This window comes from Salmo salar, chromosome ssa24 (assembly GCF_905237065.1).
Source record: "Salmo salar chromosome ssa24, Ssal_v3.1, whole genome shotgun sequence".
Lineage (NCBI taxonomy): Eukaryota > Metazoa > Chordata > Actinopteri > Salmoniformes > Salmonidae > Salmo > Salmo salar.
This window is the reverse complement of record NC_059465.1, coordinates 17,364,323-17,375,000: the sequence shown is the minus strand read 5'-3', so window position 1 is coordinate 17,375,000 and position 10,678 is coordinate 17,364,323. Positions and strand designations below refer to the sequence as shown.

At 46.9% G+C, this 10,678-nt stretch overlaps 1 protein-coding gene across 3 annotated transcripts in view; it reads left to right on the top strand.

Moving 5' to 3' along the window:
- The window catches only part of LOC106585261 (transcription factor COE2), a 36,967-nt gene that overhangs the window by 22,083 nt on the left and 4,206 nt on the right, over window positions 1–10,678 (top strand). For all 3 annotated transcript variants that reach the window (XM_014171292.2, XM_014171293.2, XM_014171291.2), the window contains exons 7-12: window positions 4,574–4,655; window positions 6,153–6,294; window positions 6,481–6,611; window positions 6,854–6,980; window positions 7,114–7,202; window positions 9,933–9,998. In XM_014171292.2, coding sequence (XP_014026767.1) covers window positions 4,574–4,655; window positions 6,153–6,294; window positions 6,481–6,611; window positions 6,854–6,980; window positions 7,114–7,202; window positions 9,933–9,998 — 637 coding nt within the window. The remainder of the gene's footprint in view (window positions 1–4,573; window positions 4,656–6,152; window positions 6,295–6,480; window positions 6,612–6,853; window positions 6,981–7,113; window positions 7,203–9,932; window positions 9,999–10,678) is intronic.

The window sequence follows — 10,678 nt, the reverse complement described above, 5'->3', positions numbered from 1 at the left end:
GATTTCTGCATCAGTGTAAAATATTCATAGGTCAACTCTGGCCTATGCAGAACTCGGCCAATAGACAGGAGCCTTGGAACTTGACCCAATACTCATATTTTGTGCATACATTTCAAGTTGCGTTTACATGTATTTGATTTTCTATTTGAATGTGCACGTTTATTATAGAGTTTGTTTGTGTGTATGTAATGTTTGTGTGCGTGCATATAAGTTAATGTTCTCAGTGTGAGTGTGGCAGAGGAAGGTCCTCAGCATGTCAGTATGTTTTAATGCCTCACATCTGGTTTCCTAATTTTCTTCCCCTACCCCCCCACCATGTCAGGACACTGTTTTGTTTTTCCAGGGTGGGGGGCGATGGGGGGGATGTCTGATGAGTGATGGCCCTGAATACAGGACGTCAACATTCCCCCCTCCTCTTTTTGTCTCTCCCTCTCTTCTCTTGCTCTTTCAGCCTTTTCTTCCCCACCACCTATCCCCACCTTCCTTCATTCTCTCCACCTGTCTTCTAAATACTGATGGAAGGAAGATCATGCTTCTGACCTCTCTCTCTCTCTCTCTCTCTCTCTCTCTCTCTCTCTCTCTCTCTCTCTCTCTCTCTCTCTCTCTCTCTCTCTCTCTCTCTCTCTCTCTCTCTCTCTCTCTCTCTCTCTCTCTCTCTCTCTCTCTCTCTCTCTCTCTCTCTCTCTCTCTCTCTCTCTCTCTCTCTCTCTTCCTAGATAGAGAACAGAGCCTCTCCCACCCTGCCAAACTAAATGCTCTCCATATTAGTCCTCTCTCTCTGTCTCTCACGGTTCAAATCCCTCCCAAGTCTTTTATTGAAAGATGATTGTCATCAATGCAGCTGTCCCAAACAGAGGACCAGGCTCACATGAGATAAAGGGACTGTCCCACAGGAAGACAAGGCGGCAGGAACTAGTCCAGTTGTGTGGCAGCGTCATATGATCCATATAAAGCAAAATATTGTAGCTAAATCTATGCACCATAGCCTACAGATCTAATACACGGATACAGACACTGACACAGCTGTGACTAATCAGCATATATATAGTGATATGTCATGTGTCTCTGTGACATGGCAATTTAAGCCAGTTGAAATGAAGGTTGATAAATGCCAATGAAAGTTATTGTTAGGGGTCCTGTGCATCTAATGTGCTAGCGATATGATTAAGGCCATATGTAATGGCTCAGCTATGTTTAACAGATGCCTCAGATAGGACTGACTGAGGCTAAACGTGGTCTGTCTGACAGTCAATGCCTAGGTGAACATGGAAGAATGAAACAATTATGGAGTTAAGTTTGTAACTTTGCTGTTATTGCAGTGTCATGACTTACTCTAGTTTTTTTCTGAACTAGTTTTAGTTAAGCAAGTTGTCACCCTGCGGATTGCTCTCCCCATGCTGTGAGGCCTGTGTTTAGTCTTGGGAACTGAAGCAGATGCAGACAAAGGGGATTTGGAGGCCTTGACAGAGATACAGAGGGGAAAAAACAGACTCCCCATGGAGCCAGTGTGGAAATTGATCCCAAGGCTTAAGACTTGGGCATACCTTTTGTTTGTGTTTCCTAATCAGGTCTTTGAGGAGGGTAGTGGGGAACGCCAGTTGGAAGGGTTATAGATATTTCATGATTTACATTAATGACAACTGGACAACTCCTAAAATATTAAACTTGCATCTCAACTTGTCACACTAATTGAATTAGTGGGGTAGATATGAATTCCAGTGACAGTTGGTTATGGAATAACCACTTTGAATATGAGAGGCAAAGCTGCAAATGCATACCTCTAAGCCACAGTATAGCTAAAGGAGTTCTCTGAAAATGGACATTTCCTCTCCACACAGTTTCCTTCTGACACCCAGATCACCTCCAATGCTTAACAAGTCCTCCTCCTCTCTAGCCTGTGGGTGGGGAGGTGTGTGGGCGTATTGCATTACCAAAACAAAAACAAACAACCCCAATATTAAACTTTTGCGACCACAACAGAGGCGGGGAAAAAACAGAGGGTCCTCGACTTCTTATTAATTATGCAAGATTAGTCTAATTATAATTCAGCAAATGAATGTGTGGCAGAAGGTGCGAGGCGACGGGGCTGGGAGATTTGCATGTTAAGTGGGCAGGGGGAAGCGGCTAATGCATGCTAATATATGCACCAATGTCTCGCTTTAATTTCAGCATTTGCAGCTGTGTGCGTCCGAACTGAGGGGGCTGAAAGTTGACTGAATGGGTTTTTGGGGAGGACAGAGGTGGGGTGGGGTGGGGTGGGGTGTATGGAAGTGTGTATGAGTGTTTATAATGTTACACAAACAAACACAGTGAGGGAATGATGAATGAAAGTCAGAGGAAAGGGGAAGGCCAATGCACACTGTCCAATGGGGATGTCGGCCTAGAACCTGGAGGGTCGTCGCTACATCTGGAGTGTGTCTTTAAAGGGATGTCATGCATCCCTGCTGTGAAGTCACCAATGTGACTGGATGGAGTGAGCGGTCATTGTTGGCTGGGTGCACTTGAAGTGGCCAGAGATCCAGAGAGCAGGTGGCTGGGCAGGGAGAGGAGCGTGTCTGTGTCTGGGACAGAGCAGGGCCATGGCCACGGTCATTTAGCCCAACAAAGGAGCCCGCAGTAATGTTATAAATGACTCTGCCATGTCTCTTTATGGGGGTTCCCACATGAATTTGAAGCAAATGAATAGAATGTTCCCCATCATTTACCAGAGTAGAAATCACATACTGAAGGATCTTCAAGTGCACTCTTTAAAAGAAGTGGATGAAAACAGCAGAACATTATCCAATATATCTCTCATCGGTGGCTATGAGGCAAACTGGATTCAAACACAGCATAAACTACTAAGACATCATATAAATCATGACAGCATGATGGATACAATACAGCGAGACCAGAGAGGGAGTGAGAGAGGGAAGGACAGAGAGAGGGAGTGAGGGAGGGAAGGACGGAGAGAGGGAGTGAGGGAGGGAAGGACGGAGAGAGGGAGTGAGGGAGGGAAGGACGGAGAGAGGGAGTGAGGGAGGGAAGGACAAAGAGCGGGAGTGAGGGAGGGAAGGATGGAGAGAGGGAGTGAGGGAGGGAAGGATGGAGAGAGGGAGAGAGAGAGATGGGGATAGTGATATAAAGAGGAGGAAGTGGTTAAAGGGAGGGAGAGGCGATGTGGCCATTTCCACACATCTACCCCGGGCCCAACTGTAGCGGAGCTGTGAGGTTGGAGGTCCCAGCTCTCACTGATAAATCAGAATCACCCTCCGCCAACAACAATATTGATTGTCCTCCGCTGAAATAGCTCAAATCAAGAAATATTGGACACTGTCTTGGAACCAAGCGCTAGTTCTGAGCCAGGGCCTGTTCACAAGGGAGGAGGGGAGGGAGTGATGGAAGAAGAGCGAGAAAGAGGCTGAGAGAGGGAAGGAGAAATGACCATTGAATGGGAGGGTTCTGGGCTGCAGGGCCAATATGAAGTCCCTCTCCAAACAAAGTCTCTCCATTAATATGACTTATATCTGCAGTGAGCTCAATGTGGGTGGGATCGGACAGCTAGCCGCCCAGCTCCAGCTCCTGCCTCTCTCTCATTTCTCCTCATCACTGTGGTTGTTTGTTTAGTTTAGTAGTCCTGATCTGTACACCACGCCCATTTCACTCTAATTCTCTTTTTCTCATCAGACCATTTCATTACTCCCTCAACTATCTCCCCTGCCTATCCCCTTTCTATCACTTCCTCCCCCCTCCTCTCTCCCTCGCTCTCTGTGATGGAATGTGTGTTCCTTGTGGTTGCCTTCTCTTTCCCGTCTCTGTCTTTCCCTCTCAGCGTGGGGACTTTGGGATTGCGGCAGAGCTGCGTTGCCATGGCAGCGGGCTATGTTGCCGAACTGTGTACACCTGGGATTTGGAGTCTCTCCCTCCTCTCCACATCTTCATCTCAATCTCTCCATCTCTCTCCTCTTCTCTGCTCTAGTGGAGGCTATCAGCACCCCGTCTCTCTCTTTCCACGCTCTGATCTCCCCCCCACACACACAACGTTAATGAGACACATCCATGAGAAAATATACACACAAACCTCATGCAAACGTACATACAAACACTCTGTCTCTGTCCTCCTTTCACTTTCTTTCTAGTTGCCTTTCTCTCGTCCCCCACTGTTCCCATGTGGAGGTTCAGATGCAGCATAGTGGGATACCATGGGGTCCCCAGAGTCCCCTGGCATATATCACGGGCTCCTGTTCACTTTGAAACACAGCAGCAGTTTTCACTGGACTGCATTACAAATTCTCATCATTTGATTTAAAGTGTAATAACATTGACTCTAATGCTAAACTAAACAGCAGTGATTAATGCAAGGGCAGATATCACGAAGCAGCATTAACCACACACACACACGCAGACTCACACACGTGTAGGCACGCACACACTCAATGTTCATAATGCATCTCTATGGCCAGAACACCAATCAGCGTCTTCTTGACTGATTGGAAATGATTCATGCCAATAAATAAGGAATGCGTTGTTCTTCCATGGGATGTTTTCCTGTCTATTGCGTTATTGATGTCCTATTTTTCTTTTCCCCCTGCAGATTCTTCTTGAAGTTTTTCCTGAAGTGTAACCAAAATTGTCTGAAGACAGCAGGGAACCCAAGGGACATGAGGAGATTTCAGGTATGGAGAGTAGGAGATAGAGAGAGAGAGTGGTTTGTGTGTATTCATGTAGGCCTATGCGTGTGAGAGGAAGGGAGGGAGGGTGTGGTTATCTAAAATATAGATTTTTAAAACATGCATTTCTTTCCACTCTACTTTCACAAAGAGGGTATTTCGTTATCCAGGATCTGCCCAGGTATAGGTGAGACCACAGTTCTCCATATCAGAACCTCAAGCACTGGAATGGAGGGGAAAGTTAAAAATCAATAGAGAAACAAAGAGGGATAGATGGAAAGAGAAAGGGAAGGGTAGTGGGGTGGGAGAGACAAGGGGGGGAGGCAGGCAGGAAATAGGCTGAGGTGTTTCAGGAAGTTGTCAAGAATTGAGTGATTGGCTCCAGATGGGGGAGGTCATGCTCCGTGACCCAGGAAGTGGTCACAGGGGACACTCCCGCTTCACTTCCTCTGCTGTCTTTCAGCACCGGAGCCCCTGTCTGGCATTTTCTCTCTCTCTCTCTCTCTATCTCTCTCTCTCTCTCTCTCTCTCTCTCTCTCTCTCTCTCTCTCTCTCTCTCTCTCTCTCTCTCTCTCTCTCTCTCTCTTGGCTCTCTCTCCATCTCTCGCTCACCCTGTTTTCCACCATGTTTGTTTTAACTCCGGCGCGGTGACACATGCTGAGACGTTATGAGCGGGCAGCCGCTCCAAGGCCCTCACCTCCAGGTTAAAAGACGATCAGAGCGGGACAGGAGCCTGTTGCTGCTGCTTGATCGATAATTTACTGTTATTTTCCTTCAGATTCCTCTACTCTCCTAGTCAACCATCTACAAGAACATCTGCTTTCTCTCCCTCTCTCTCTCTTTCTTTCTATGCGTCTGTGCTCCAGTCTCTACATATGCAGCTCTGCAATACCGAAAAGTCTTTAACACACCACTTTCGTATGACAAAGCCTATTTCAAAATATCTAGAAATGAATGTCCACCAGCATTTCATAGTCACCACGCAACTACCGCCACCCCGTCCTGCATGTACACATATAGACATATGGACACTCTTAAACACGAGAACCCAAGGCAAGCACACAAGAACACCCACATATTTTGATTGCATGTCCTCCATGGTGAACATGTGTACTTTGTGGAGAGGAAGGGACACACATGCTGTTGGCCAGAAATCAAATTATGGCCGCCATATATCATACTCTAACTCCCAGTAAAAAGAGGAGATTCAGTCCATATGTCTGGTGTCAGTGAGTGATGAAACTCCAACCACAGCCTCAGGAGGGGATAGGAGGGAGAGAGGCCACAGAGAGAGGGTCGGTGATGTAAAAATATGATCTAGTAGGGTCGTCACATTACCCGTTAAGAAATATTTACATCAACTGGATGCTGAAATTGATTGTAGCCAAGGGATTTATTTTAGCAGGAAACCAAATCTCACATAAAGTGACGTAACGTCTTTAGCTACCCAGATACACCGTGAGTTGATCTTTTCCTCTTTCCTGTCCTCCCCTGTCTTTCAGGTGGTCCTGTCCAGCACTGTGAGTGTAGACGGACATGTCTTAGCTGTGTCTGACAACATGTTTGTCCACAACAACTCCAAACACGGCCGGAGAGCCCGCAGGCTGGAGCCGGGAGAGTCGGTGGAGAACGGCATGGAATATGGTAAGACACACACCACCACCTACCCTGATGTACTGATGCATACTGTAGCTTACTCATGTTATCCACTTCACTGTGCTAATGGCTAACCTCAAGGTCTAGGGCTGACCCCCTAAAACAGACACTAAATACATTGCCAGGATGTGGAATGAGTTAAATTAAAATGACCTTATTGCTCTTCTTCTACAGCCACCCCCTGTATCAAAGCCATCAGCCCCAGTGAGGGCTGGACCACGGGCGGGGCCATGGTCATTGTGATCGGGGAGAACTTCTTTGACGGGCTGCAGGTGGTGTTCGGCAGCATGCTGGTGTGGAGCGAGGTAGCTATGTGGCTTTACTGTAACTGTCTCTTTAAAACAACTCATTAACGAGACTGTTACTGATTGAAAACATAAGGGACAATGCATATGGATCTCATTAGCACAGTCATTTGTTGGCTGCCTGTAACATGTTGGCATTATGAGAGTAAACCGTTTTATTCTATCAGATACTGTAGACTATCAAATAGTCTCGCTTGTTGCTCATTTTCTGTCTTGTCTCTGTTTCTCTCTCTCTCTCTTAGTTGATCACGCCCCACGCCATCCGTGTCCAGACGCCCCCTCGCCACATCCCAGGGGTCGTGGAGGTCACGCTCTCCTACAAATCTAAACAGTTCTGCAAGGGGACACCTGGGCGCTTCATCTACACAGGTAAACACACCTCTTATTTACCTCACAGCCACACCTACCCCAGCCAGCAGCCATTCACCAACAACATATCAAACAGAAACATTACATGGGATGAGTCAGGACCTAGTGCTGATGTATCTGTGTTTGTGTTTAGCGCTGAATGAACCCACAATAGACTACGGTTTCCAGAGACTTCAGAAGGTCATCCCCAGACATCCTGGTGACCCTGACAAACTGGCCAAGGTGAGTGAGAACACACTACACTACACTACACTACACTACACCAGACCACACTACATGACACCACACTACACTACACCACACCACATCACACTACACCAGACCACACTACATTACACTACACCAGACCACACTACATTACACCACACCACACTACACTACACCACACCACATCACACTACACCAGACCACACTACATTACACTACACCAGACCACACTACATTACACCACACCACACTACACTACACCACACCACATCACACTACACCAGACCACACTACATCACACTACACCAGACCACACTACATTACACTACACCAGACCACACTACATTACACCACACCACACTACACTACACCACACCACATCACACTACACCAGACCACACCACATCACACTACACCAGACCACACTACATTACACTACACCAGACCACACTACATTACACCACACCACACTACACTACACCACATCACACTACACCAGACCACACTACATTACACTACACCAGACCACACTACATTACACCACACCACACTACACTACACCACACCACATCACACTACACCAGACCACACCACATCACACTACACCAGACCACACTACATTACACTACACCAGACCACACTACATTACACTACACCAGACCACACTACATTACACCACACCACACTACACTACACCAAACCACACTACATGACACCACACCACACTACACCAGACCACACCACACTACACTACATTACACCACACCACAACACACTACACCAGACCACACTACATGACACCACACCACACTACACTACACCACACCACACCACACTACACTACACCACACCACATCACACTACACCAGACCACACCACACCACATCACACAACACCACACCACACTACACTACACTACACTACACCACACCACACTACACTACACCACACTACACTACACTACACCACACTACACTACACTACACTACACCACACCACACTACACCACACTACACTACACTACACCACACCACATCACACTACACCAGACCACACCACACCATACCACACTACACTACACCAGACCACACTACACTACACCACACCACATCACACTACACCACACCACACCACACTACACTACACCAGACCACACTACACTACACTACACCACACCACACTACACCACACTACATTACACTACACCAGACCACACCACACCATACCACACTACACTACACCAGACCACACTACATTACACTACACCAGACCACACTACACTACACCACACCACACCACATCACACTACACCAGACCACACTACATTACACTACACCACACCACACCACACCACACCACACCACACCACACTACACCACACTACACCACATCACACTACATTACACCAGACCACACTACACCACACCACACTACATTACACTACATTACACTACACCAGACCATACTACACCACACCACACCACACCACACTACACTACACCAGACCACACCACACTACACCAGACCACACCACACCACACCACACCACACTACACTACAATACACCAGACCACACTACACCACACCACACTACACCACACCACACCACACCACACTACACCACACCACACCACACTACACCACACTACACTACACTACACCACACCACATCACACTACACCACACCACATCACACTACATTACACCAGACCACACTACACCACACCACACTACATTACACTACACCACACCACACCACACTACACCACACTACACCACACCACACTACACCACACCACACTACACCAGACCACACTACGCCACACCACACTACACCAGACCACACTACGCCACACCACACTACACTAACTACACTACATTACACCAGACCACACTACACCAGACCACACTACACTACACCAGACCACACTACATTACACTAGCCCACACTACACCACACCACACCACACTACACCACATCACACTACATTACACCAGACCACACTACACCACACCACACTACATTACACTACATTACACCACACAACACCACACCACACCACACCACACTACATTACACTACACCAGACCACACTACATTACACCACACCACACCACACTACACCACACCACACTACACTACACTACACTACACTACACCACACCACACTACATTACACCAGACCACACTACACCAGACCACACCACACCACACCAAGCTACACCACACCACACTACACTACACTACACTACACTACACTACACTACACCACACTACACCTCACCACACCACACCACACCACACCACACTACACTACACTACACTACACTACACCACACTACACCACACCACACTACATTACACCAGACCACACTTCACCAGTCCACACCACACCACACCACACCACATCACACTACATTACACCAGACCACAATACATTACACTACATTACACTACACCACACCACGCCACACTACATTACACTACACCACACCACACCACACCACACCACACTACACTACACCACACCACACCACACTACACCACACTACACTACATTACACTACATTACACTACATTACACAACACCACACCACACCACACCACACCACACCACACTACACCACACCAGACCACACCAGACCACAGCACACATGGTGATTTCTGTCATCACACCCCACTTTACATACAGTACACACGATGTAACACCAGAGGCTAATTCATGTCTCTCTGTCTGTGTGTAGGAGATGCTACTGAAGAGAGCAGCTGATCTGGTAGAGGCCTTGTATGGAAACCCACACAGTAATCAGGTAACCAGCGCTGTTCAGCAGAGGTGGCACCGAGTCACAAGCAAGTCAAATAGAGTCACAAGTTTTCAAGTCAAGTCTCAAGTCAAGTAAAACACTAATCCATACATGCAATAACTTGTTCAAATCTTTGTCTATTTTTTGGAGCTACCAGACAGCCCTTTTCATTATTTTGTCTGCAACACATTTTGATGATGTCATTGTAAAACAGTGACCTTGTAGCAGTCATGAGGTCATGACATCAGCAGCAGGCAAGGCAGGTTGATGTGCTCAGTTTGTTGATTTATATACAGGTCTTGGTGATCCACTGTTAAAGGGCCATATCATACAAAATAGATTGACCAAATAAATATAGAAGGCCCAAAATACATAGCTTCTGTATCAGGCCTAACTTGTCCTATCTGAACAGACACAGGTAGAGGGCTGCACATCCTCCCCTTGAGAAACCAAATGGAATCTGTCTAACAGGAGCCCCTCCCAGGACCATATAATTACCCAATTGGCAATTACAACCAATGAACTGGTTCTATATTTAAATGGACATTTCCACATCCGTTGTTACATTGGTACATTTGTCTTAATCAGACTTAATGATTATTAACGATATTTCATCACCATTCATACATAGAACAATCATTTCTTCTTATTCAACATACTGACTCCAAGGCGTGGCACGCAGGCCA